The sequence below is a fragment of the Melanotaenia boesemani genome, chromosome 23 (genome assembly GCF_017639745.1).
Source record: "Melanotaenia boesemani isolate fMelBoe1 chromosome 23, fMelBoe1.pri, whole genome shotgun sequence".
In the NCBI taxonomy this organism is placed as follows: domain Eukaryota; kingdom Metazoa; phylum Chordata; class Actinopteri; order Atheriniformes; family Melanotaeniidae; genus Melanotaenia; species Melanotaenia boesemani.
In genome coordinates, this window is record NC_055704.1 from 15,352,412 (window position 1) to 15,380,387 (window position 27,976).

General features: G+C 37.1%; 3 protein-coding genes across 5 annotated transcripts; 1 reads left to right on the forward strand and 2 right to left on the reverse strand.

Moving 5' to 3' along the window:
* The first annotated feature begins 1,300 nt into the window (after window positions 1-1,300).
* LOC121635119 lies at window positions 1,301-3,161 on the forward strand. Its single transcript, XM_041978186.1, has 3 exons — window positions 1,301-2,291; window positions 2,466-3,010; window positions 3,151-3,161. The coding sequence occupies exons 1-3, from the start codon at window positions 1,543-1,545 to the stop codon at window positions 3,159-3,161; spliced, it is 1,305 nt and encodes a 434-aa protein (XP_041834120.1). The 5' UTR covers window positions 1,301-1,542.
* On the reverse strand, window positions 3,043-23,034 carry LOC121634773. Of its 2 annotated transcripts, none has more exons than XM_041977688.1 (11): window positions 22,727-23,034; window positions 11,777-11,871; window positions 8,470-8,682; window positions 8,032-8,167; window positions 7,133-7,704; window positions 6,149-6,468; window positions 5,828-6,009; window positions 5,514-5,686; window positions 5,162-5,376; window positions 4,720-5,031; window positions 3,043-4,659 (listed from the first exon to the last, which is right to left on the reverse strand). In XM_041977688.1, the coding sequence occupies exons 1-10, from the start codon at window positions 22,925-22,927 to the stop codon at window positions 4,775-4,777; spliced, it is 2,364 nt and encodes a 787-aa protein (XP_041833622.1). In that variant the 5' UTR covers window positions 22,928-23,034; the 3' UTR covers window positions 3,043-4,659; window positions 4,720-4,774. The 2 variants fall into 2 exon arrangements, with proteins under 2 accessions (XP_041833622.1, XP_041833621.1); XM_041977687.1 differs by having other exon boundaries at window positions 3,043-4,656; window positions 4,717-5,031.
* On the reverse strand, window positions 13,773-16,833 carry LOC121634778. Of its 2 annotated transcripts, XM_041977694.1 has the most exons (9): window positions 16,471-16,833; window positions 16,231-16,344; window positions 15,961-16,083; window positions 15,803-15,868; window positions 15,549-15,637; window positions 15,180-15,285; window positions 14,959-15,064; window positions 14,744-14,817; window positions 13,773-14,041 (listed from the first exon to the last, which is right to left on the reverse strand). In XM_041977694.1, exons 3-9 carry the CDS (start codon window positions 16,060-16,062, stop codon window positions 13,952-13,954), a joined length of 633 nt encoding a protein of 210 aa, XP_041833628.1. In that variant the 5' UTR covers window positions 16,063-16,083; window positions 16,231-16,344; window positions 16,471-16,833; the 3' UTR covers window positions 13,773-13,951. The 2 variants fall into 2 exon arrangements, with proteins under 2 accessions (XP_041833628.1, XP_041833629.1); XM_041977695.1 differs by lacking the exon at window positions 16,231-16,344.
* Window positions 23,035-27,976: the final 4,942 nt, after the last annotated feature.

Consider the following 27,976-nt stretch of genomic DNA (forward strand, 5'->3'; position numbering starts at 1 on the left):
CAGCTCAAGGGCGCTGCTCTGTTTTGCTTGCTTGCTTTCTGTGCTAATTGTGCTTTTTTTTCCTCTGTTTTTTAGATCCAGCCAGCCCGACTCCTGATCCCTGGTAATCACACCTGTTTAACCAGGACTACGGCTTCTGGTACCTTAATAGTTCACATCTCTCTTAAATAGTGTTCTGCAGTGCTGAACATCACAGCTTGGACTAATGTCAACCAGCTTTTGTTTGCTCACAAAGACCTGTGGTGGTATTGTGGAGGTATAACATTCTGGGGGATTTTACCCATCAGTTGGTCCAAGACATGCACAATGTTGTCATTAATCTCTCCTATTTTCTGTTGATGTAGAAACCATTACTAACTATATTTACTCTCCATCCTTGAACCTGTGCAGAACGCACATGTTGACATCATTCACATTCCATGATGATGGTTTTACTGGCTCTCGGGCTATTGGGGTTTCTTGTGGTGTCCCTATTGCTTATAAATGAGTTAATCAGGTGTCTGCTGGTTTTGAGTCCTCCATCTGTTTTTGGTGTACTATTAATAAAAATGTGGACCACATTAATTATGTACATTACAACGTTCAACGCCTAGCCAACCTAACATGTGATGCAATTGCTGGTACGGCTGCTGAGATGCACGCAAATTGTCTTGACTTCCTTTTAGTCAAAAAGGGTGGTGTGTGTTCAATGCTTGGCCAAGAATGCTGTACTTTGATCCCTAACAACACAGCTACGGACGGATCAGAAAGCAAAGCCCTTGCAGGATTACATGCTCTATCTATCCAGTTTGTTTGGATTATTGAATGTATGGACACATGTAGATAAGTAAAAAAACAAACAAAGACAGTATTCTATGAGGGGCCGTATAGGCCATAATTCATTCTTAGACTCACACATATGCACATTTGAACTCATACACACATATATTCTTCTGTCATTCATGTACATTTTAACTCACACACACATACATTCTTCTCACACATATATGCATTTTTCCACACACACAAATGTATTTTAACTCTCACACACATACATTCTCCTCTTACACACATACATTCTCCTCTCACACACATACATTCTCCTCTCACACACATACATTCTCCTCTCACACACATATATTCTCCTCTCACACACATACATTCTCCTCTCACACACATATATTCTCCTCTTACACACATACATTCTCCTCTCACACACATACACTCTCTTCTCACACACATACACTCTCCTCTCACACACATACATTCTCCTCTCACACACATACATTCTCCTCTCACACACATACACTCTCCTCTCACACACATACATTCTCCTCTCACACACATATATTCTCCTCTCACACACATACATTCTCCTCTTTCATACACATATGCTGCTTTAACACATGAAATGTGTGTGAGACCTCTTTTTGTTTTTTGCTTGGCATCTGGCACAGGAAGTTCTTCTCTGTACTGGAAGTAATTCTTAAACCAGGAAATTCTTTAACAGGAATTGCTTAGCATGTCCGGAGGAGGTAATAATTTGCAGAAGAACATAATACAATGATGCTATTGAAATTCATTACGATTCCTTTTTTAATGTTTTTCAATTTGGAAGTAAAAAGCAATGAAAATGATTTAAGATATTTTTTTGAAAATGTTTTGGGATGTATTGAAGAAATACAAAGAGAACCTGCAGACTTTTTTCATCAGAGGCTCCACGAAGACCTTTGTGATCATTTTCATATTTTATCTGGATTACTGACAATCCCAAGTTTTGTTCAAGATTCCAGAAACAGACAAGTGGTTGGTATGTTAGAGTCTTTATATAGCTGTCTACAATTTTTGCTGAGTGTCTATGAAACCAGGCAAAGAAGCAGGTCTGAGAACAGAGAAGTTCTTTTGCCACCACCAGTTATGACTAGACATCAAGGTCGACCTCAGTACAGCATTTCAGGAGAGCAGATCTCTCATTTAGTGTCCCTTGGAATGAACTGGCAAAATATGGCAACGTGCTTGGGAATAAGCCGTCGGACCCTCTACAGGCACAGACAACTGCTTGGGATTCAGTCACTTACATATTCAACAATATCAAATGACAATCTCAACAGAGTTGTTGGTGAAATTCTCCAATCAACCACAAATGCTGGTGAAAGGTATGTTCATGGCAGCTTGAGGTCACGTGGATTACGCCTTCAAAGGTGGCGTGTTAGACAGAGTCTACAAGAAGTTGACCCCATTGGGCGGTCTTTCAGGAGACGTCATGCAATACGTCGACGGATTTATCATGTCTCTACTTCAAATCAGCTATGGTAAGGACATTCATACCACAACTGTAACAGTTACATGAAGTTGCACATCTACTATAAAAATAACTGACCTTTGACAAAAAAAATTTTTTTTTAGTCTTCATATTTTGTGATACCTAATCTTGGCCTTGTTTTGCTTTTCCTTCTAATAAATCACTGTGATTTCACTTTTCATAGGCACATAGATGGAAACCACAAACTTGTGAGGTGGAGGATGGTGTTTCACGGCTGTGTTGATGGTTTTAGTCGGACCATCATCTACCTTGCTTGTCTGGACAACAACAGAGCCTCAAGTGTTTTATCACTATTCATTGCTGGTACTCAAAATTTTGGAATACCATCTAGGGTGAGATGTGATCATGGTATGGAAAACACTGGTGTTGCCCGTTTCATGCTTCATAGGAGAGGGTTAAGTAGAAGTAGTGTTATTACTGGGAGGTCAGTGCACAATCAAAGAATTGAGAGATTGTGGGCAGAATTGAATCGAGTTGTGTCATTTCATTTTGCTAATCTGTTCAGTTTTATGGAGGAAGAAGGTGTACTAGATTCTCTTAATGAACTACATTTGTTTTGTCTTCATTACATTTATTTGCCACGAATTCAAAGGGCTGCTACTGAATTTCAGAATCAGTGGAATAACCATGGTCTTTCAACACAAGGAGGGCAAACACCTCTTCAGCTGTGGCAGCAGGGTGTTAACAGTGCAGGAATACATGACCCAAGTATGAATGGTATCTTTGACTTAAACAGTGGCTTTGGGAATGATAATAATGCAACTATTTCCCAGTTACAGACAAACAATAATATTGTTATTCCATCTATAAACATTACTATCAGTAATGCCACAATGTATTCTCTTCAGCAAACTTTTGATCCATTTGAAAATGATGAAAATCATGGTATATATTTATTTTGCAACCTTGTGCATTTTCTTGAAAGGAATTCCTAGTTATATTCACATTGACTGATACTGAGAACAGTTTTACATGTGACAAATTCCAGTCAAATAGGCTAGCACTGTGCCAAGCTTTGTAATAGTCAGATACACGATATCTCAAGTGACTTTGTTTAAAAACTTTGTCTATAAATGTGATTCTTAGTTTAAACCTCAATGTTTCCTCAAAAGACGTTTCTTTGATACAAGTTCATACTGTTATAAAAAAAAAAGTCAAACACATGGAACATTTTATTAAAGTTTCTGGCTGAAAAACACTTTTGTTTAACATTTGATTTCCTTTGAATATAATGACTAAGGGAATATCAACAGCAGCAATAACAATAACATGCTAATTCTGTGGACTGCACTATGAAACTAGAAGTTAGGAGGACCCAAGCAGTATACCCCATAAAGTAAAGGGTCATAGCAAAAAGAAACATAAATTCACATGTAATAATGACCCACTGGAAAAAAAACATTAGCTTATGTTGGAAGGTAACAATGTTGCATAAATGAAAAAGTTCCATTCTCTAATTACCACAGTAGACAAAACTGAACTTGTCTTTGTTATTGTAAAATATGTCACGTGACCATCCACATTTTAGAAAAGCTATAGACATTTCCTCTGAGACAAAAAAATAGATTGTGGACTAAATTAAATCAAATCTATTAATTTCTTATATAGTTTGATATCCAAAAATAAGTTGTTATACAAATCATTTTCAATCACACTACTTCATGTAAATTGGAGGATAACTGGATGAAGTGCTTTGTAAAATGTAAAATAAAAGTCTGAATTACAGGCCCCAGTCCTGTAGGTTTTAGAAGTTTCACTGCTCCAGCACACCCAATTTAAATTATATGGATATCCTAGGTTCTCCCAAAGCATGCCAACCCATTAATCTAAATAAGGTGTGATGCAGAAGGAAACATCCAAAACCTGCAGGACAACAGCCCTTAAGGACCAACTTTGAAAACCCCAACTTAATGTAAACTTCATTTGTTTGTATCAATGCTTTGCCTAAACGTTCTTTCAAATAATTAGTAGTCATTGTTTATGTCTGGAAACATCAATTTAACATTATACAGTAAAAATACACACAGACAATGAGACTTAATGAACCCTGAAACTGTTCCTAAAACAAAAAGCATAAAAACAAAAAAACTGAGATTTTTCAGTGTTAGCTGGCTGATCTATGTAAAATTGATCATTCAAGTTATATCTTGAGCAGGCAGATGGTTCACGCTCCAGAATACATGAGACAGAAATAGGAATAGAGGTGAATAGTGAACTCTTTAGATAGCTTTAAAAGAATACTAGCTTATCAGTAAAAACCTCCATAGTTTTCTTTTAACATTACTTGGTGAAGATAGTCAATGTAAACTGTACTTAAGGTCTTATAATTTCAGTTTCTACAAATATGCAACAGGTGTGTATTCTTGTTTCATTGAAAACAGCAGAAACTAGAAATAAAATATTAATTGCTTTGTTGTAAATTGTTCATGAACTTGACCTTAAACAAAATACTGTTACACAAACCTGTTCATATTACACTATGCCAAAACCATGGGTGTTGCCTAATGCAAAGTCCATGTTTTCCTTGAAGTCTGTGTATGCGGTGTGCAGGGGTAATTTCAAGCAATTGATGCAGGTATTTGCAATGGGCAGTTTTGCAGTGGTTCCTGAATAATCCTCTTGGTGAAGAAATTCTATTGAAGGTTGTGGAGAGAACCCAATTGGTGGAACGGTATTGGCTCCTGTAGCAAATGCAAGAATTATAGCCAGCTTCTGTGTTCCTTCTTCATCTAAAAAAAGAAAAAAAAAAGTAATTAGACTATGAAGAAAGTACAGTAAACCTATTACTATTCCAAACTAATACGATAACCAGTTGCTGCAAAAATCTTTTAGTATTTTCAAAAAATTGCATCAATTTACCTTCTGCATCTGTGAGGTAGTCTCTCCAGAAAGGAACCACAATTTCCTCAGCACTCCTTCTATTGCTGCCAACTGGAGATAGGCGGATAGTAAAAAGACTGTCAACCACGTCAGCTGAGAGGGTTGTAGGAGACCAGCATAGAAGGGGGCGAAAACTGTCAGGGTAAGCTTGAATTTTGTCCAGCACACCAAGTGTTCTCATTCCATCTCGGAATCTGAGACAGAGAGTAAGACAGAAAGAGAACAACAGACAGATTAAAGAAGTTGTAATAGGTTAGAGAGAAAAACAGTTGAAATACATTTGTTTAGCGAATGCGAGGAAAAAAAACAACAACAACAAAAAAACTTTTACCTTTCAAAAGGTCCACGCACTCTGTGTATGACTTGGAACATAAGGATGTCATCTACAAGCAGATTCTTGTCTTCCAGCTGCCTAAGTGGTCTTAGGCAGCCGGCATTAGCCAGATATTCCTGAAGTGGCTCAGTTGCTGCTCTCAGATCTTCAAATGACTGGCACTCTGTGAGCTTCCAATAGATAAAAAAAAAATTCTAAATTTGAATAATAGATAGTAGTAATAATTGTAGTATCCATATGGATACTACAAGAATTACATATTGTTCAAAACAAACGCACCATATTTTAAAACTGAGAAAAAAAAAAATTACCATCTTAATTTTTTCACGCACGTCTCTATCTGCAACATCTTCCAAAACAGGTTTGGCTAATTCTGGGCTATCAACAAGGCATGAGAAAAGAGTTGGGGACAAAAAGCCAGCAGGAGGACCACCGTGTACAAGGCTTACTGCAATGGCCCGGCCAGCAATGAAGTACTTATCTTCTCTCATGGCTGGAGAAAAATCAGATAAATTCAGTGAGAATTTTAAGAAATATTGGACAAGCCCTATAGCAATGTATATTTATAAGCAAATAATAAATGATTGTCTGAGTTGAACCTATCAGTGGTAGTAGTTATAATCAATACATACCAGTACTATCAAAGGCCAAGTTCATTTTGCCTTCGTCTCCCTCAAACATTGAGGACTGTGGCAAAGCTTCCATTAAAAGTCTTAAAAATTCTCTTCTTGGACCTCCCAGGTCTACAGCTTCTTCAAGTACTCCCATATCATCAGAAAACCTGACAGATATCGTATGACATGGATCATATGTTCCCCTTTTAAAACCTCTGATAGCACCATCCAGGACAGTGGTGCGGTTAATATTGAATTTGGATTTTTTCTGATGGTTTATTTTTGTTGCAAGTTCTTCCAAAATATCTTTGGCTGGCACTGAACATCCAGTGGTACACCTGAAAGAAACAATAAAAAGATAAGCAGAAACTGACACAGGAAGATTGGAGCTTAGAGCTTGTTCACAGACTGCTTTGAATTTAAGCATTTTTTTCTGCAAAAAGTATATTTGAACTCTACTAAGTGTGTGCTAAGTAATGAAGATAATACCTATCAAATATAATGTAATGAGGTTTGGCAAACTGAACACAAGTTCAAAAGTATCTCTCATTCAAATATTTTCCTTAACAGTTAACAATGTTGAATGAACTTTAAAAAGAAACAAAGAAACCAAACGAGGGAAAAAAAAACCCTCAAGGAATTTCTCACTCAATGCTGCAGTGTTAATCATAGACGCTTTTTAATAGGACTGGATCATTAACCCTTAGATTTTGGATTACTTTGCATATTATAAAGATACAGTGTAGTACTGTCAAAACAGAAATATGAATAAAAACTTAAGCATTAACAAGAATGGAAACCCTTCACTGCCATCATACGTGCTAGTTGCCGCTCATAATTGGAATGCAATGTTTTGTGGAATTTTGTGGAATTATTTTATGCTGTTACAGTATATACTCATAAAAAATAACTTCCCATTGCAAAAAAAAAATGTGTTTTCATAATGAGAGAAGACAAACATTAAGCAGTAAACTAAAAAACAGCTACATTTTTTTAACCAACCTTTCAGTATGAAGGCTGGCTAAAATAGCCTGGTTCAATTCTTCATCGTCAGAAGATACATCCGACAGTGCAGCCATCACTGATAGGTAGCTGTCATAGTTAGCAGACTGCTGATGTGTTGAGGTGGAAGCTGAATGACTTGCAGGATTGCTGCTATCATAGCATGACCTAGAAGTATTTTGGCAAGTAAGAACCAGAGACGGCTCTGATGGATCAAGTAAAGATGTCCCTTGAAAAGATGAAGTAGAAGGCTGACTGGTGGAAAGGCATCTTTCCAGAGGGTACACTGGCAGCTGAGTAGAGGAGCTGCTTGCTGAAGGGTTGTTTTGTCTGGGTGGGATGTTTTGGTAAGTGGAAACAGGGGGTTGAAAGAATGATGTACCATAATGAAGAGATGAGGCATGAGGCTCAGGTGAAGGGGTACAGTTTGGTGTGCTGGGATCCACTGCTCTGGTGAAACTATCAAAAGAGGCAGATATTGGTGTACCCTGAGACGAAGAACGCAACTGCCTCATTGGATGAGTGGTTTCCTCACTAACATTATCTTCACTGATAATTTCTGTGATGTCATCCTTGGAAAGACAATGAAAAGAAAAACACTTAGATGTACTATATTTAAACTGTAAAAGTAATCTTAAAATTTTAACTTTTATTAAAATTAAATAAATAAATAAAGATGCTGTCCATACTTTTGCACATCTCTGTAGAGAACCAGATTCACCTTAGATGTCAATCCAATTACAGATCAAACCGACCACATTTACTCACTAAAATTTCATATTTCCTCAAATTGTTTGTAGACATAAAGTTTAACGCAAGGATTATGATGATCTGACATGACAATTATATGTGGTAACTGACAATGTTTAGGTTATTTTAAATGTGAAACCAAAACATACCATAACCTGCTTTGATGGTCTAATGTATAGAGCTTTTGATTTATATACTTTGTGGATAAGATTTGCATCCAGTTCCTGTCCTGCACGGAGTTTGGGCGAAATCAATCTGTTCCCACACGCCATCAAAAACTCAATGCTGGAAAACATAAGTAAAACTTAGAAAGTTAAAAGCAAATAAAAGAAAAAATCTTAAAACATGTACAGCACAATTAAAACAATGCAGCAATACAATAAGACATGTTGTTTTCCATTCCTTTTATGAGGACAGACTTAGCAGAAGGTATACAGTCGAAATGAATCGGATGGAATTTATAGAAATTTAACAAATGTATTTATATTAATTACTAAGTTAATAATGGAGGTATGGCCATTTAAGTAGTCAATTCACCACTTTTTAGACACATATATAGATAATAATAATGACATTTAAGGGCATACCTGACATCAGCTGACAACTTTTCCCGAAAGGCATCCCTTATTTGGTCAGTAACCATCCTTTGGTCCCAGGATTTCTGGAACTCAAACCCATTCAGAATATGTCCTTGTTCATGTAACTTTTGCTTTGTGCGATGTTTGACGACACAACAGCTTGATGGCCCCGGAAGAAGGATGACATCCTTGTTGAAAGAATTATGATAATGCATTTTAGCCCTGAAAGCAGAAACACACATTACAATTCATAGGTAATATTAGATCTTTTTGGAATGTTACTAGTTCTTTTAAAATGTTAAATTAGCCATGACTGCCTTTACAAACCACATTAAACTTGAGGCACTGTAAATGCTTTGAGAGTTTTTCATGTGAGCATCATATAGATTGAGCAAATGTTCTCTAGTTGCGTTAGACATACAGTAAGCTTAAGAAATGTTATGACTTCACAGAAACTGTTTTCAGAGCACTCTTTATTTTACTCATTTCACTTTGAATAAATGTGCCCGTTATAAAACGCAACTTAAAAAACACTGCCACTTTTCTGTGTTTCACTAAGACAAGAAATAAAAGACAGTAATTTTTTTTTTACCTATAATTATTCTTATTTTTATCTCCATAAGCTTTTAAATAAACTAATTATTGTCATTTGTGATCCAAATAAGTGGCCTTGTAGTTTAGAGGGTACCTGACTATTCAGTCTTAATTTCCTGTTGACAATTGCATGTTCAATTCATGATGGCCATATATCAATTTTCCATGCAAAATATGGTTTTATAATGCCATTAACTTATGAAAACTTCTAGCTCACACACATCATGCTGCTTTGTTATTTTTCTTGCAACAGCAGAACATGGCAACTCTTAGAATAGAATAGAAATACTTTATTAATCCCTTTGGAGAGTCCTCAGTACTAAACAATAGCATTTACTCTCCTCTTTCAACCATATTACTCTACCTCGTCTCCATTATAGAACCACACAATATAATCTTAACTGTTAACTCAAATTAAGCTCATCTTAACACACAAATCGGTTTCGTCAGGAACGGCATTGTAACTATGAAAATTGTAATTGGATTACCCACAACTGAAAAAAGTAAAGCCGTTTATTTTAACGCCGAACTGTACCGAGTCTGACCTATCAGGTGTGAATGTACGGAAGCATGGAGCTGTCACCCAAATAAAAAAAAATTGGACCTTATCACGTTATAACGTGATACTTTATTGTAATAACGTGAACCGTATCACGTTATAACGTGATACTTTATTGTAATAACGTGAACCGTATCACGTTATAACGTGATACTTTATTGTAATAACGTGAACCGTATCACGTTATAACGTGATACTTTATTGTAATAACGTGAACCGTATCACGTTATAACGTGATACTTTATTGTAATAACGTGAACCGTATCACGTTATAACGTGATACTTTATTGTAATAACGTGGACCGTATCACGTTATAACGTGATAAGTTTATTATAAGAACACAGCCTGTACTGCAGATGTTGTTACGACCTATATTGGAGCAAAATACATTTTATGGAAAATATACTCATCAGGCACGGGTGCACAGTGGTGTGGAGGTTAGCACCGCAGCCTCACAGCAAGAAGGTCGCCAGTTCGAATCTCAGCTGGGGGGAGGTTCGAACCTTGAGGGTGGTGGCCTTTCTGTGTGGAGTTTGCATGCGTGTATGCGTGGGTTCTCCCCGGGTTCTCCGGCTTCCTCCCATCGTCCAAAGACGTGCATGTTAATTGGACACTCTAAAATTCTCCCTAGGAGTGAGTGTGCGTGTGAATGGTTGTTTGTCTCTATCTGTGTTGGCCCTGCGACAGACTGGTGACCTGTCCTGTCCTCACCTGTTAAAATGCTGGGATAGGTTCACCCGCGACCCGAAATGGAATAAGCGGTCAAGATAATGGATGGATGGATATACTCATCAAGCAGAAACTTTTAAGTTCTTTTTTACAATAATTACTACTCTGGTTTATTGTTGTACAGAAATGTGGGACAGTTATGAGAAACAGGTCACCTGCCTGCACACAGTGAGACGGTGCGTGCGTGTCTGAATTGCCACATCCCCAACTTGGGACCTCTTGAGCCAGTGTCCTGCAGGTTTTCAGTATGTCCATACTGAAGCACACCTGACTCAAATAATGGGTCGTTAAGAGGCTGGTGCAGACCTGGTTTATTCTTGCACACAAGACCGTTATAAGCAACACGGTGCGTCACCTGCCTGCACGCAGTGAGATGGTGCATGCATGTGTCTGAGTGGCAATAGAGTGTGTGCGCTGCTTTCGGTTAATAACATGTTGTCTCCTGACGATAAAAATGAAAATTATAAAGGCTTTATGCACCGCTGGGACTGGGAGAAATAAGTTGCCGACACAAAGACGTGGTCCTGTCTACTTAAAGGGTGCAACGTCAACAAGTGTCCTCCAAGCTTCATCAAATCTCTCCAATGAAGTAAAACTTAATCCCATGTAGTAAATTAGGAATTTCTCTGGAAATAATAAACCACACTGAAAACCTGCAGGACACTGGCTCAAGAGGTCCCAAGTTGGGGATGCCTGCTCTGTGGCAATTCAGACACACACACACACACACACACACCGTCTCACTGTGCGCAGGCAGGTGACCTACGTGTTTCTCATAACTGTCCCACATTTCTGTACAACAATAAACCAGAGTAGAACAATTAATCATTGTCAAAAAGAATTGAAAAGTTTCTGCTTGATGAGTATATTTTCCATGAAATGTATTTTGCTCCAATATAGGTCGTAACAACATCTGCATACAGAACAGGCTGTGTTCTTATAATAAACTTATCACGTTATAACGTGATAGGTTTCACGTTATTACAATAAAGTATCACGTTATAACGTGATACGTTTCACGTTATTACAATAAAGTATCACGTTATAACGTGATAGGTTTCACGTTATTACAATAAAGTATCACGTTATAACGTGATAGGTTTCACGTTATTACAATAAAGTATCACGTTATAACGTGATACGTTTCACGTTATTACAATAAAGTATCACGTTATAACGTGATAAGGTCCGATTTTTTTTTATTTGGGTGACAGCTCCACGCTTCCGTATGAATGCACCTCAAATAAAGGAAAAGATTTTGGTCTCCTAACAACATGATATACCATCAATGTTTACCTTTCTTTAAAAAAAAAAAAAGAATCGGCGCCGGAGCGCCATTTTGTAGCTAACTTTGCAAAATGCAACGTAAGTATAGACTTAGCTAATTGATAACCAAAAGTAAAAATGTTATTAAGGTTTAAATTTATTTTTACCTTTTCCTTGGTCGGGATGTCCAATTACCAAAGTGCTTCTGAGTCTCATATCTTAGTGACTGACGTAACCCTCCGGTCCTGTCTTGTGTTCCGGTCTTGTATCGAGGAGTGTTTCCCCGTCAGGATCTGTTACCTCTACCCCGCCCGCAGGAAAAAAGGCGGAGTCAGTCGCGCATTCAGGGAAAGGCACGTCCCATGGCACGTCCCCGCAACATTGCTTCTCTGTTTGCTCCATTTCTAGATCCGTGCCTCTGCCACTCTCACGGCACCAAGGTTTTACGGATAGCAGCAGAGGGCAAAATTGACTGTGTTATCGTCTTTTTAATCTACTGCGTCAGTTGGGGGCTGGAGAAAGTTAAAGTCATTGTAAAGTGTTTGCTGTGTTTTATCATTGTTGACACAACTAAAGACTTATGTCCATAATTATATTACTTGAAACATTGTCTTAGGTGTTTTGTTAGAAGAAAGCCTATTTGATTTGGTTATAAACAAAGAACCACACTTAGTGTTTCTTTGTGTAATGTTTGGAAACTTCAGATTTATTCAAATAAAATTATTATTTAAACCTATTTGATTTTCATTCCATTTCAAATATGCACAGTGTGTTTTCCTGACTGTATTGGGCTACTTTCTTTCAGCAGGAATGCAGCTGCATACATTTTGCCAAGAGAGAGCTCTGTTAAGTCATATTGTTGTAGGGAAGCTATATCTGGTGGGTTTCTGCTGACATGGCTTCAGTCCACTGGTAGCTTCTCTAAGTTGGATCCCTCTAACATAAAGTATCTTCATTGTAGCCAGGGGGACACGCTTTCTGACGGCTAAGAGCTCACCTGTCAGATACCATTCCCCCTGTGTTTAAAGGGTCAAGATGTTTCCACATCTGTCAGAGTGTTTCTACTAAGTCATTTTTAGTCCAGCACAAGCTTCTCTGAGTTTCAGTCCTCTAACATAAAGCATCTTCATATTAGCCAGGGGGACACGCTTTCTGACGGCTAAGAGCTCACCTGTCAGATACCGTTCCCCCTGTGTTTAAAGGGTGAAGATGTTTCCATATCTGTCAGAGTGTTTCTACTAAGTCATTTTTAGTCCAGCACAAGCTTCTCTGAGTTTCAGTCCTCTAACATAAAGCATCTTCATATTAGCCAGGGGGACACGCTTTCTGATGGCTAAGAGCTCACCTGTCAGATACCGTTCCCCCTGTGTTTAAAGGGTGAAGATGTTTCCATATCTGTCAGAGTGTTTCTACTAAGTCATTTTCAGTCCAGCACAAGCTTCTCTGAGTTTCAGCCCTCTAACATAAAGCATCTTCATATTAGCCAGGGGGACACGCTTTCTGATGGCTAAGAGCTCACCCGTCAGATACCGTTCCCCCTGTGTTTAAAGGGTCAAGATGTTTCCATATCTGTCAGAGTGTTTCTACTAAGTCATTTTCAGTCCAGCACAAGCTTCTCTGAGTTTCAGCCCTCTAACATAAAGCATCTTCATATTAGCCAGGGGGACACGCTTTCTGACGGCTAAGAGCTCACCCGTCAGATACCGTTCCCCCTGTGTTTAAAGGGTCAAGATGTTTCCACATCTGTCAGAGTGTTTCTACTAAGTCATTTTTAGTCCAGCACAAGCTTCTCTGAGTTTCAGTCCTCTAACATAAAGCATCTTCATATTAGCCAGGGGGACACGCTTTCTGACGGCTAAGAGCTCACCTGTCAGATACCGTTCCCCCTGTGTTTAAAGGGTGAAGATGTTTCCATATCTGTCAGAGTGTTTCTACTAAGTCATTTTCAGTCCAGCACAAGCTTCTCTGAGTTTCAGTCCCTCATCATCTGGTAAAATATCAACTTACTGAATGGAAAAGCCTTTATTTAAAACAATGAAATATCAAATATTGCACAGTTTTGAAACAGTATAATATAACAGTAAATAAATTAAGTAAATAAAATAACAACAAAGCCTTACAATAAAACATAAGATTATAGAACTTAAAGTTGTCTGTCAGTAATTAAAATAAAATAATTATATTATTGTTGAAACTTAAAAAAATAAAATTGTAAATCCACTTAAAATGTACCTATTTTCAAGAACTTTTTGTTTAACAACAGTTAAACAGTTTAATTACAGTTACAACAAATAAACGCAAAAACATACAAAAACTCCACTTTTATACTTCCATTGTTATGTTCAGCATGCTGTACACTTGAATGGTTCCTCCATCTTTGGTTGTCCAACACAGTCATGGTGGAACCACCTTCCACAGGCATCACATGAGATCTGTTTGTGAAAATATGTATTAAATGTAAAAGTCACCATGTCTTCAAAAATATTAACTAGAGGAATGACGTTTCAGCCAATGCTTCTGTGCTGGCACATTTCATGTTCTTGTTTTGAACCAGTGTCAGTGCTTGGCCTAAATCAGAAATACATGTGTTTTGTGTTTGATTTTTTATAAAATCATGCTCCTATTTGTTTTTCACCTTTTTCAAATTGGGGGAAAATATACATATTCTTTTATTATTCATCACTTTTAGGATATAATCTTACTGTGCACATTTGGCCTGAGATGGAAGTTTAATTGCCAATAAGTGAAATGAAACAGTTTCATATAATCCTGTTCACATTCCAGCTCTGAGGGGATCGCAAATACAGTACACAACAAGATGACGAATGACATACATAAACAGTGGAATGATGAACAGAATCAAGTACTTAAGAAATAAACATGGTTTACCCAACAGAAGTTAAGACCCCAAATTTACTTTCTGAAAGATGGAGCACACAACTGGATATTCTAATGTAAATTTGACTAAACCTTTATTTGGAACACCTTACTTTTTCAATAGTATGATTTTTCTTAATGTTAATGGGTGCTGATTTAGAATATGATTTATTTCATCATTCTTTGATTTTATTTTTTGTAAATGAAAAGCATAATTAGATATTCATATTAATTGTATATTAATATACATAAAATACCCAAGTCAGTTGTTCCTCTGGACTGCCATCCACACTGGCCTCCCCACAGTGAAGACACAGGTTTGTCAGGTCATCTGTCAAAATATTGCAAAATTATTTTTAAACAAGGTAATGATGACCACATCAGTTTTCATTTGCAGCACAATCTCAGCAATGACAACTACTGCAGTCATATTTATTTTCAATTACTGTATTGCATGTATTGCATAACTTACCTGAATCTCTGAGAAGAGTAGTGGCAATCTGCCACCGCAAATCTGACACATCCTTTGGGGAAGCAGGAAATGTGACTGGCTGATTGTATAAGATTTTCTCTGCAAACTGATTGAAAAACAATACAGTCAATTAAAAATACTTTTAATGATGATCAATGAATTTTATGCAACGTACTGTGTGTGTACACAGAGTTAAGTAAAAGGAGTAATCTTTTACGAACCACAATGGCAAAAACACCACAGGACGTGCTGTCTGGTTGGTGGGGATGAGGCACTGTGTCACATTTCCACCTTGACACATGTATCCCTTTTCTCCTCATGAGTGCCCTATTTAAAACATCCAGTGTAACATGCAAAAAAAACTTTTCCTCAGAACATAGCAAGCTATTAAAGACAATCAAGAGCACAATGATAAACTTGTGATACTGTTATAAAAAACAGCAAATGTAATTTGTCCAATGTGGAACCTATATGATTTGGAATATTTCAAAGGATCTCAGAGGACCTCTGCATTATGTAATAATGTTCTCATCTATAGCAATGAATGACAATTGTGTTATATTACAACTAAAGCTATAATTACAGTTTACCTTGATGCATCCTGGCACCTTTTTAACTTGGCAGCAGTTTCTCCAAGTGGATCCAGGAGGAGCGTCTTGTTCTGTGATGGATATATCACCTGTACCCAACAAAAAAAAAATGACTATAATTTAGAAGATATTTTATATGATTTACAAGTGATTTTTATCAGGTACAAAACATAGTACCTAATCTAAAACCCATGTCTTTGAAAAATATATGTAACATGCCAACTAATATGAAGAATGTTCCGTAAAACACTTACAACCAGAAACCAGTGATGGTGTTCATTCACAACTCCAAACAGCAACTGATATTTTGAAGGGTCCCACTGAATCAAGGTACATAAATAAGTTTAGAGTTGCAACCATCCACATGAAATTAAAGTTGCAGGAATATGTTACAAGAAAATAAGTAACTAACCCTGAATCGTGGAACTTTTCCATTCCATACGGATGTTATTCCATATGTATCAATATGAAGAACCTTCTCTGGTGACTTCACATTGTGCTGCCTCTCAAGCATGGCCAGGTAGGCATTGATGACCTAAGAATATTGAGATGGCATTAACTGTGCCAAATATATTATTTTATGTAAACATATATACCACTTAAATTACTTAACCATTACTTTCTACTTTTTTTAAACTTATTTACTCATACTTAACTTAGTAAATAACCATTTTTACCTCACTCTCTAATTCCAGTCCAGGCCTTGTTCGACCAATGTCCCAGTAAAAAATCTTATATGGCCCAATTTTAGAAAGAAGGATGTGGGGGTTCAGACCATCCCAGGCATCCTTCACATCTACATAAAAAGCAAAAATTATGAATTACTATATAAATGCCTTGCATATTAGGGAAGCAATTCTGTCTAGTAATAAAAATATTAAAAATCAACACTTAAAAGATCGAGATAAATGTCTAAACATACATTTCTCTATAGTCCCGGATGATGAAGCTTGAGTTGGGGCTGGTGAAGCAGAGGATGTTGGTGTTTCCAGGGCTGGTGGTTGTGCAGAGATTGATGATGGTGTGGTGGAGGACGGTGGTGCAAAAGCTGTTGGTGTTCCAGAGACTGATGGAGTTGTCAGGTCTGCTGGTGTTGCAGGTGATGAGGTTGGTGCAAGGGTTGAGAATGAAGTGGAGCTAGATGCTGGTACAGAAGCTGTAACTGTTCCAGGAGCTTTGGATGATGCTGGTGGTGGGGTTGTTGCTAATTGCACCCTCTGTGATTTTATTTGATGGGGGATTCTTGGCTGCTGTGCTTTAAATGGCTGGAGGTGATCAATGTTTACTTTTGGAATGAATTGTGTTTCTGATTGTAGGTCAGCACTCTTATCATGTATGGCCACAATTGTAAATGGCCCGGTCCAATTTGGGTCCAACTTCCCTCCCTTTCTCTGTTGGCTCCTGATGTTTTTTCGAAGGACCTCTTCTCCTACATTAAAAGAGGCCTTTTTCTCTGATTTTGGTGTTTTGTAGGCATCTTGAGCCTTTTTAATATTTTGGCGTACCACATTAAATAGTGACTCCTGCCTGTCGATGGCCTCTGACACCACCTCTTGCTTCACGGTCTTCTCCACACTGCTGTCTATCTGTTTTGTAAAACAAAATTTTCAGTATTTCACTGTTAATGATTTTGATATGTTAACAGGGTCTCCACACTCATTAAGCATTTGTGCCCTTTTGGATGGTATAAATATGGAAGCAAAGAGATACACATAAACTGGTCTGTGAGCTGCAGAGTGACACGAGTGCCAACAGACTGCTGCACTGACTTGTGTCCACAGTTTTAGGCAGGTGGTCATAATCTTATGCCTGATCGGTGTATGTATATAGCCATCACTCATTGGCCATTTTCAGTCGACACTTGTGTAATACTGTGTAATACTACATTTCTGTCATAAACTATTATGAATAACTAACAGAGAATGTACTTCTAACAACCAATGCTTTACAGTAATGAGCTACAATTTAGTCAACGTTTAATTGAAAACAGAGTCTTCATCATGGTTTACGCTTTAAACCAACCTCGTAGTCTTCAGGCACCTCAGAAGGATATCGAGCCTCGGTTCCAAACAGAAGGAAGAAAGGTGAAAACTTGGTTGTGATTTGTTTTTTGGTTCTTAGTCCAAACATCACTGAGTCCAGATACTCATCCCACCGCTCAGGCCGTTCACAGACAAGTTTGCACAGTGCCCTAAAAAGAGAAATTACATCAATAACTTAGCCAACTTATTTAAATTACAGTTTGAATCCACATTATCATAATATCAGAAATATATTAAAATTGTGGCTTTATATTGTTTTAGCACAGGATTATAATTATAAACCAGCTTGAAGTGATTTTATACTATGTTTTAGGTTTTGGATAGGTGATTCTTGATGAGAACAGTTGATTTATGTCCAATGTACTTAAACATTATGTTTAAAATGCATAACAGCACCAGATTTTATGGCATATACCAAGTATTAAACATATTTTCCCACCAAACAAACAGAGTAATTAAGAAAACTACAATTACCTTTGTATGGTCCCGTTTAACTTTTCCACAAGCCCATTTGTCTGTGGGTGGTAAGGTGCACAGAGGCTACGCTTAATGCCCAGAGTTTTACACACTTCTGTGTTCACCTGTTGATCAACAACATAAATGTGTGCAATTATTGCAGTAATCCTATGAAGACACTTTGTATCAGGATTTTGTAATCCCGGTGTAAAATCTCCTACCTATTCCAGCACTGTCTGGAACTACATTGTTATGTACTATAACAATATCCAAAATCCAACAAACCTCGTTAACGAACTCTCGTCCCTGGTCAGTCAAAATTCGTTTTGGGGCCCCAAAACGATAGAAAAACTTGATGATGCACTCTGCAACATTTGCAGCCGTTTTAGCAGGGAGGGCAAATGCCTCAGACCACTTTGTGAAGTAGTCCACCATCACGCAGATGTACATGTTTCCAGCCTCTGTTTTTGCGAGTTTACCCACGATGTCCATCCCCACTAGTTCAAATGGATGGTTTATCTTCAAAAAACACATTGGAAAAATCAAATGTACAGATTGCATTTACAGTGTAGCCTTTTTAAAACATTTCATTGCAAATTAGTAACATAAAAGGGAGAATATAAATTTGGAGTCACCTGTATGGGGATGTATTCACTCTCCTGTTTTATGGTTACAGCACTGACCTGACATTGCTGACATTCTGAAACCTGCGACACATGATGTGAAACTGTCTTAATGTTCTAAAATATTTATCTTCTTATGACATGTTTTTTGATAGTGTGTCTTTGGACAAACAAATAAATACCTTTTTTGCACCATACCAAACAGATTTAAAAGATCTTTAGAGAACTACTCATGTATAGTAATTTGGAGAAAATATTATTGCTTAGAAGTAACATTATTATGTGTATATAAAATCAAAATATGTACTCACCCATTTTTCGGTATCATTCGTCATGCCAGGCCAGTAAAATCTTTTTCCTATCGCATCCCTTGTTTTGACAATGCCACAGTGGGCCCCAAAAGCACTGGCATGGAACTCTTTAAAAATCTGGTTTGCATCCTCTGTGCCACAAACCACTTTCCTCTTCTGACCAGCCTTTCCTTTCATATAATACAATGATCCTTCTGTTGAATATAAAAAACATAATAATGATCAAATGAGTGCCTAATAAATACTAAATCTCATAATAATTTGTATACAGTATCTACTGTATCTGTGTTTATGAAAGCAATGACAATTCACCATCTGCTTCAGCAAACATTTGTGGTGCTATGAGTTAATCATGAAAACTGCACCATTCGGATGATGTTTTTGGAAAAGCTGTTTATTCATTTGTTAAACTGTTCTCGTACACTACCATGACACAGTTATTTAACAGTGTTAAGACCAGTAATGTAACTGGCAACAGCATGTTTATTAATAAGTGCTGCGCTTGTTAAATTTTTTTAAACTCCATCCAACTTCTAACAAATTATTAAAAAGAGTAGAACCACTGTGAAAATAGCTCACCCGTGTAAATTGTTTATGTTATGTGAAATTTGACCAAAAAATCTTTAAACAACTGGGAAAAAAATAAAATAAAAAAATCTAAGCATAGTTAGCATTTATTACCTTTAACCAGCCTACCATACAGTATAGGACACATTTACAGATGACAAATTTGTATCTTTATTAACTTACCATCAACTATGAAGTCCAAAGCTCTTCTCCTCATTATAAATTTCTGGGATTTGTTAGCGCCGTCTGGATATTTACCAGATGTCAGATAATTTACAATTGCGTTGTAAAGTCCTGGATCCATTTGCCTAGCAGGGATGACTCAAACAGGTTAATTAGCTCGACTCTGTGAAAAAGTTAATGCGACTTAAGCTTATAATTGTCACTGCACAATAAGGCTGTTTAGGATTTAGATGGGCCTTCACATACCTCTTCTGCAGGGTTTTCACGGTTCTACGACTTTTTCAAAGTTAATTTGCCTGATCAATAAACACCGTTCGACGTCGTGTGCACGTAGCGTAATTGCAGCAAATGGTGTGGATTTGTTTGAAAACAACTTTGTGCAAATAATTGAAAACTGTGTTAAAATAGTTAAGCGATCGCATAAGTGACATATACTACGTGCAAAAATGAAAATATATCTTAATAAAAAATTAATGAAGTAATCTTGTGGTTTACTTGATGACGTCATACATGTCGTGTGCAACTTCTGGCACTTAACTGTCTGCTAACAATCCCTGTTTTTAAAGGCCTAGAAATAGGTATTTAAAGTTCCAGAGAGGGTGGTCGCTTTTTTAGGCAATATATATATATATATATATATATATATATATATATATATATATATATATATATATATATATATATATATATATATATATATATATATATATGTAAGTACAACAGTGTCTGTGTACATGTTATTGTGGAAAACCTTTCAGCACTACAAGAAAATTAGAATGATTTTGAAGGTGACGCAATGATTTTTTTTCCCATTTAAAATTATACAGATGGCAGCATGAACAATAACACCTAAATTAAAATAATATGATGAGCACTCTCTGCCTTTGACTCTACATCAAATGGCCTTAGTAAATATTCATATAGTTTTTTAAAATGTGCTTAACAAGGTGGCTTAAGTTGAGGACCTTCCATGTGGATTAAGGCTGCCTCACTGGCTTCTGTGGCTATGTTTAATCTAAAACTTGTTCTATGATGGTGAGATCTGTACTGTGTGTTCAATGTCATCATGAACATGATTATATAGAGACAGTAGGGTAATTCTGTGTAGATTTTCAATCATCCAGGCAAAAAAAATGTATTGATCTTGAAGTTTATTAACATCAGCTGGACTTTTATTTTATGAGATGTTTCAACACTCATTGAAGTGGCTTTTTCAGTCTAAAAAACACTTGCTGGAAACAAAACAGATATGCCTCGAGACTCATTTCATTTCCATGTAGCGTGTTTATTTAAGTTGGATTTAAGTTATTAACTTGGTTTTTTAAGCTTTTGACATTCTCCTGGTGGAGAACAGTTCTGTGTTGCCATGACAATGTGGTGAACATGGTTGGCCTTAGCCGTCAGAAAGCGTGTCCCCCTGGCTAATATGAAGATACTTTATGTTAGAGGACTGAAACTCAGAGAAGCTTGTGCTGGACTAAAAATGACTTAGTAGAAACACTCTGACAGATATGGAAACATCTTGACCCTTTAAACACAGGGGGAACGGTATCTGACGGGTGAGCTCTTAGCCGTCAGAAAGCGTGTCCCCCTGGCTAATATGAAGATGCTTTATGTTAGAGGACTGAAACTCAGAGAAGCTTGTGCTGGACTAAAAATGACTTAGTAGAAACACTCTGACAGATGTGGAAACATCTTGACCCTTTAAACACAGGGGGAACGGTATCTGACGGGTGAGCTCTTAGCCGTCAGAAAGCGTGTCCCCCTGGCTAATATGAAGATGCTTTATGTTAGAGGGCTGAAACTCAGAGAAGCTTGTGCTGGACTGAAAATGACTTAGTAGAAACACTCTGACAGATATGGAAACATCTTGACCCTTTAAACACAGGGGGAACGGTATCTGACGGGTGAGCTCTTAGCCATCAGAAAGCGTGTCCCCCTGGCTAATATGAAGATGCTTTATGTTAGAGGACTGAAACTCAGAGAAGCTTGTGCTGGACTAAAAATGACTTAGTAGAAACACTCTGACAGATATGGAAACATCTTCACCCTTTAAACACAGGGGGAACGGTATCTGACAGGTGAGCTCTTAGCCGTCAGAAAGCGTGTCCCCCTGGCTAATATGAAGATGCTTTATGTTAGAGGACTGAAACTCAGAGAAGCTTGTGCTGGACTAAAAATGACTTAGTAGAAACACTCTGACAGATGTGGAAACATCTTGACCCTTTAAACACAGGGGGAATGGTATCTGACAGGTGAGCTCTTAGCCGTCAGAAAGCGTGTCCCCCTGGCTACAATGAAGATACTTTATGTTAGAGGGATCCAACTTAGAGAAGCTACCAGTGGACTGAAGCCATGTCAGCAGAAACCCACCAGATATAGCTTCCCTACAACAATATGACTTAACAGAGCTCTCTCTTGGCAAAATGTATGCAGCTGCATTCCTGCTGAAAGAAAGTAGCCCAATACAGTCAGGAAAACACACTGTGCATATTTGAAATGGAATGAAAATCAAATAGGTTTAAATAATAATTTTATTTGAATAAATCTGAAGTTTCCAAACATTACACAAAGAAACACTAAGTGTGGTTCTTTGTTTATAACCAAATCAAATAGGCTTTCTTCTAACAAAACACCTAAGACAATGTTTCAAGTAATATAATTATGGACATAAGTCTTTAGTTGTGTCAACAATGATAAAACACAGCAAACACTTTACAATGACTTTAACTTTCTCCAGCCCCCAACTGACGCAGTAGATTAAAAAGACGATAACACAGTCAATTTTGCCCTCTGCTGCTATCCGTAAAACCTTGGTGCCGTGAGAGTGGCAGAGGCACGGATCTAGAAATGGAGCAAACAGAGAAGCAATGTTGCGGGGACGTGCCATGGGACGTGCCTTTCCCTGAATGCGCGACTGACTCCGCCTTTTTTCCTGCGGGCGGGGTAGAGGTAACAGATCCTGACGGGGAAACACTCCTCGATACAAGACCGGCCTGGCCTGCTGAGGCCAATGGCCTGAAGAGTCCTCTCATCTCGTTTTCCACCGCTGTATGAGTTATGTTAGGGACAGACGAGCCTGTCCTCTGTTGCTCAAGACACGAAGACAACGATGTAATGACTTCAGGAGATGACAAAATATTTCTTAACACACCAATAGCCTCTTGCAGTACCTCAGGTTCACTTCTTCCATTCATTTCGAGCGGGACTCAAAGACGACCCTGTTCCTGCTTCTCAGCCAATCACAGTGCAACAAATTGCTTTCCTTCCGTTTCCACTATACTTTTACCTCACACATGCATACATTCTTCCAGATAAAGTATATATGAATGTGAAAGAAAGAATGTATGTATGTAAGCGTGAAAATATATGTATGTAAGAAAATGTATATATGTATATGTAAGAGTGAGAATATATGTATGTGAGAAAAAGAATATATGTATGTAAGTGTGAGAATATATGTATGTGAGAAAAAGAATATATGTATGTAAGAGTGAGAATATATGTATGTGAGAAAAAGAATATATGTATGTAAGAGTGAGAATATATGTATGTGAGAAAAAGAATATATGTATGTAAGTGTGAGAATATATGTATGTGAGAAAAAGAATATATGTATGTAAGTGTGAGAATGAATTATGGCCTATACGGCCCCTCATAGTATTCTTCATCAAAATGATGAAACTAGATTAATTTGCTAAATGAACAAACAAAATTTAGAATAAATACTTTCAACCCTTCTACAATTAATTCACTTTTTTCAGTAAAAGTTTCAACACTATGGCAGAGTATTATGTCATTGTGAAGAGGTTATGTTATGAAAACTGTTGGAATACCTAATATACTCAGACGTGCATCCCTGTTGACATTTATTGAAACTATAAGCCAAGTTTGCACTACACTGTTCACACTAGGTCTGATTTCGACTGTGTCAACAATTCTCAAGAAAATACAAGCATGTAAGTTAAATATTATTTTATTGACTCATCCACCAAGTAATATGACCGCTTAGTACAGATAGGAAAAAAAAAGAAAAAAAAGGAATTGCCAAGATCGAAAACAATGGACTAATTTTTCCTTTGGTATTACTTGTTTTTCTTCTTTAGATTCTCAGCAAGGGAAAGGAAAATAGGTTCTGTTTTTCCCGACAGATTTTTCTATTTTGATTTATAACGAATAAACCAATTGCCTGAATATCCATGGACCTTTTTAACTTGGTTTTCTTGTTTTTCATCTTTGGATTCTGATAATAGAAAAGGAAAATCGGTTTCCCATTTTCTACTTTGTGAACATGTTTATTTTTAGCCAGAAGAGAGCTATTAAACAAACAGTAGCTTATAGGAATTAACACAGGAGACTCAGCAATATGAAAACGGCTCATTTTAAAATTTTACAAACCCAGCATTTAGTGGCAGCAAAGGATACAATATCGAGACTTTAGACGAGAATTGTTTGAGGACTTATTGAGACTTAAACAGCACTAGCTTGAAGTTTTAGGTTGAAGCAGCTACACTCCTCTATTATAGTCCCGCTTCCACAGTTTTCACTGAGGTAATAGTTTGTTAATGTGAGATGTTGGTGAGTGCTACCAGACTCAATAATGTCCATCTTGTTTTGCCAGTAATAAAGAACAAAACTGGAGAAGTTGGTTGCCTGGATAATTATAGGCCTATAGTATTAACCAGTATCTTATCCAAGGTTATTGAAAGAATCCTGCTTGACAGAGTGAGTTGTATATTACCTGCCTTAGTTATTAGTTTCGTTTTAAACCAAAGCATAGCATGTACTCGTGTTTTATTGATGCGTCCAAAGCCTTTGATTGAATAAATCAGAAACAACTATTTATTAAGTTAAAACAACAGGGAGTGCCTTGGTTTATTCGGAGGGTTCTTGCCTACTGGTATGCAAACCAGAAAATGCACATCAACTGGGAAGGATAGTATATCTGCCCCCATTTGTTCAATGGCATCAGGTAGGGTGGAATCTTGTCCCTTGTTTTATTTAATCTCTACATAAATGAGTTGTCTATGAGACTGAAAGCATGTAACACTGGCTGTTTAATTGGGTGAAATGCAGGTGAACCATTTAATGTATGCAGATGACCTTGCCAGTGCTTGCAGTGCTGGATTCCAGCAGCTTCTAAATGTATGTACAGAATATGGTGTGCAATATGATATAAAGTATAATGCCAGCAAGAGCGCTGTGTTAATTTGTAGAACCAAACAAGATAAATGGCTTAATTTTCCAGTGTTTAAACTGTCTAATACAAGACTTGAAGTCAGTCAAAAGATTAAATACGTTGGTCTTGTTTTAATGATGAGATGAGTGATGATGAAGGTTACATATACAGACAGTGTTGTAAGTTATATGCACATGCAAACACTGTTGCACGTAAATTTAATTTTTGAGTCTGTTTAGTACCTTTGACTATCTCCGTTTTACTGGGCTTGTGTCTCCTGGCTAAGCTTGTTGTCTTGACTACCTAATTCTTCCAGCTGCTTGTTAACTAGCTGCTTTTGTTTTCTGTCCGTTGGACACAGTTGAACAAATCCACTGGTGAGACAGAACAGAAGCTTTTCACAAGGCGGGCAGGTTACACAGAGCACTTTATGTGGATCAGAGAGAAGGTATGGATGGCCACAACTTGGAAGAGGTTTGTCAAGGTCTTAGTTAATGAAACAATAAAAAGAGAGTCAAATGGATCCATGTAAAGAAAGAATTAAAAGTGACATTTTGCAGTTTGCAGAAAAGAAGTGGAAGAAGAGCCCACGATCAGATCACAGTAAATCAGGTTTGTATGGGTGATTCAAATGTCATGTGTGCTCCAAGTTTGATGATAAAGCTAATTAAATTAAGTAAATTGATGCCTCGGTACGTCTGCTTACTATCACATTTTAATAGGTGGCTGTATTCTGGCATTCTATCTTTTCCATGAATACATGAGATACAACATTGTTTGGTCCAAGGATTATTCATTTATTATCTACTTATCCATAATTTGCTGAGTTTCTGTTTTTTTTTTTTTTTTTTTTTTTTTTTTGTTCTTTTTTTAGGTCAGCAGAGTGATGGAGAAAAATTCAGAGACAACTTAAAAGTTTGTTTCCCAACTTGATGGACCTGTTCAGGAAGAGAAGAGGCCTTATCAGGAAAAAGGTACGTTGTCTACAAAACACTATGCTTTATCTTTCCACAAAGTTTCTCTCTTTCTCTACATTTTTTTTATTTCCTCTCTCCTGCTCTTGTTTGCCATCTTCAATCCCTTTTCTTTTCATTGGTAACCTTTTTAAAATTTGCATCATAAACCTTAATTTTTCAGTAACTTTTCACATCTCATCCTTTCTTTCCTCTTTTCCTTCCTGATTTGCATTTTATATTTTAGTTTGTCTCTGAGTTGTTCTGTTCTAAATCTTAGAGATATTTACCTTTTTTTTCTCTGGTTTTTCCTGCCTTTTTTTTAAACCTCAATCATTTTCTGATCCTTCTTTTCTATTTTCTTTCTTTTCTTCCATTTTGTCTTGTCTTTTGTACTTTCTAGTCTTTTTTTTTTCTTAGACTTGTAAAGATGTTTGAATTTGTTCAACAAATATTTCATGTTTATTTCTATTCCCTATATATATTTCTGACCACTAAACCAATAAACATCGGGTGCCTTTGCCATCCGGGACTTCCACATCATTTTGAGAGAAGATTCTTGGACTTTATTCAACATTTCTTCTGTAAATAAATTTATTTGTTGAAAATGTTGGAGTTGCATGTTGTTAAGCATGGACCTCACGGAGACAGGAGCAGGTTAACATAACTTTATTATAAAGGAGAACAGAAAGGAATCTTCTTACTCAGGCAATGGAAGGGCTGACTGGAGGTCCACGGAGTGAGTACAGGAGAGGAGCGGGATCCATGCGGGTAAGAACATTAAGGTTCGACAGTGAGTGAATGTGGTGCTGGGGTATATAAGGACTGACGGGTGAAAGGGAGACAGGTGTGGCAGGTTGGGCTTGATTGGAGTGATCACTGAGGAAAGGCTGGGGCAGACCAGGTGAGGGCGTAACACATGTCTTTTTATATTCTTTTTCATTTTGAATTGAATTTTGATGTTACGTTCTTTTTTTTTGTTTTGTTTTTTTTTGTTTTTTTTACAAAGATTTTGATTCTGAACATCACCTGAATGTAATTCTGTATGTTTCTTTCTTTGTTAGGATCCAGTTGACCAGGACTTTTACAGTCAAACAACAGAGGGAATCCTCTGTAATGATGAAGAAAATACTCATCTGAACAACCAGGATGGGGATCATTTTGGACGGGAGTGTAGTGATGGATTGTTTTTTGCATACATTCTGCAAATACCAAGAGTTTAACTTTCCAAACATGTAAATTTGTGATTAAAGCTAAAAGCTTCATACCAACATGACAGGACTGGACAACGTCATAGACATCATCCAGTCTGTCATCAGGGCATTAGATTATTATCCCAAATTTCCCTGAGGGCTCTCCAAAGGGATTAATTCTATTCTATTCTATTATTTGATTATTATTTAAGTTAGTGCTTAGATGTTCTTTTTCTGTTCAGTGTATGAAGTTATGGTTATTAAGCTGGTTTAAAGAATTCATTTATTTAGAAATGCAAAGGTTTTGTTTTTTTTTTTTTGTTTGTTTGTTTTGTTTTTTGTTTTTATTTGTCTTTTCAAACTGGTTGTGGTCTCTTTTATATTGTTATCAACACAAACCCGGCACTGATACCAGTAACTAGAACTGTTACACGCCACAATTTGAATATGTCATTACTGTGCCAGACTGTTTATGAATAAAGCAATTATGTTTTTGGTTATTACCAGGATTCCTACGGGAAAGCCAGGGAATTTAAGAACTGATTTATTCTAGTGTGTAGTAAATTATTAAATTGGCTTTTTAAATGTTCAGCAATACTGTAAATAATTAATATGCTTATTCCATAGAGATACAAAACACAGAAACAGGTCTTGATTACACCCTAATTTCACTTAGGCTCAACATCAGGTCCTGTTGTGGAAACTATTGCAACAGCTTTCTTTGTACATTGGAGTGTATGTATGGTATAATGTTCATTCTTTAGCAGTCCCACATGGAATAAGGGCTCCAGTACTAGCCTGCCAAAGTCCAGTCCATTTTCCCTCATGTACTCTGCCACCTTGTGGCGATTCGATAACAGCAGTTGTGTAAGGAAACAGAATATTAGAAGTCGCCCTGGTTTGTACTATGAAACTCCTAGA

Bases quoted from the DNA above. Each gene is read 5' to 3' on its own strand.
- LOC121635119 (XM_041978186.1), top strand. From the start codon at position 1,543: ATGATGCTATTGAAATTCATTACGATTCCTTTTTTAATGTTTTTCAAT. The intron at 2,292-2,465 runs GTAAGGACATTC...CACTTTTCATAG, and splicing joins TCTACTTCAAATCAGCTATG to GCACATAGATGGAAACCACA.
- LOC121634778 (XM_041977695.1), bottom strand. From the start codon at position 16,062: ATGCTTGAGAGGCAGCACAATGTGAAGTCACCAGAGAAGGTTCTTCAT. The intron at 15,869-15,960 runs GTTAGTTACTTA...ACCTTGATTCAG, and splicing joins GAAAAGTTCCACGATTCAGG to TGGGACCCTTCAAAATATCA. The intron at 15,065-15,179 runs GTTCGTAAAAGA...TTTTTCAATCAG, and splicing joins GTGGTGTTTTTGCCATTGTG to TTTGCAGAGAAAATCTTATA.
- LOC121634773 (XM_041977688.1), bottom strand. From the start codon at position 22,927: ATGAATGGAAGAAGTGAACCTGAGGTACTGCAAGAGGCTATTGGTGTG. The intron at 7,705-8,031 runs GTATGTTTTGGT...TGTCTTTCCAAG, and splicing joins GACCATCAAAGCAGGTTATG to GATGACATCACAGAAATTAT. The intron at 5,377-5,513 runs GTAAAAGTTTTT...TCTCTGTCTCAG, and splicing joins GTGCGTGGACCTTTTGAAAG to ATTCCGAGATGGAATGAGAA.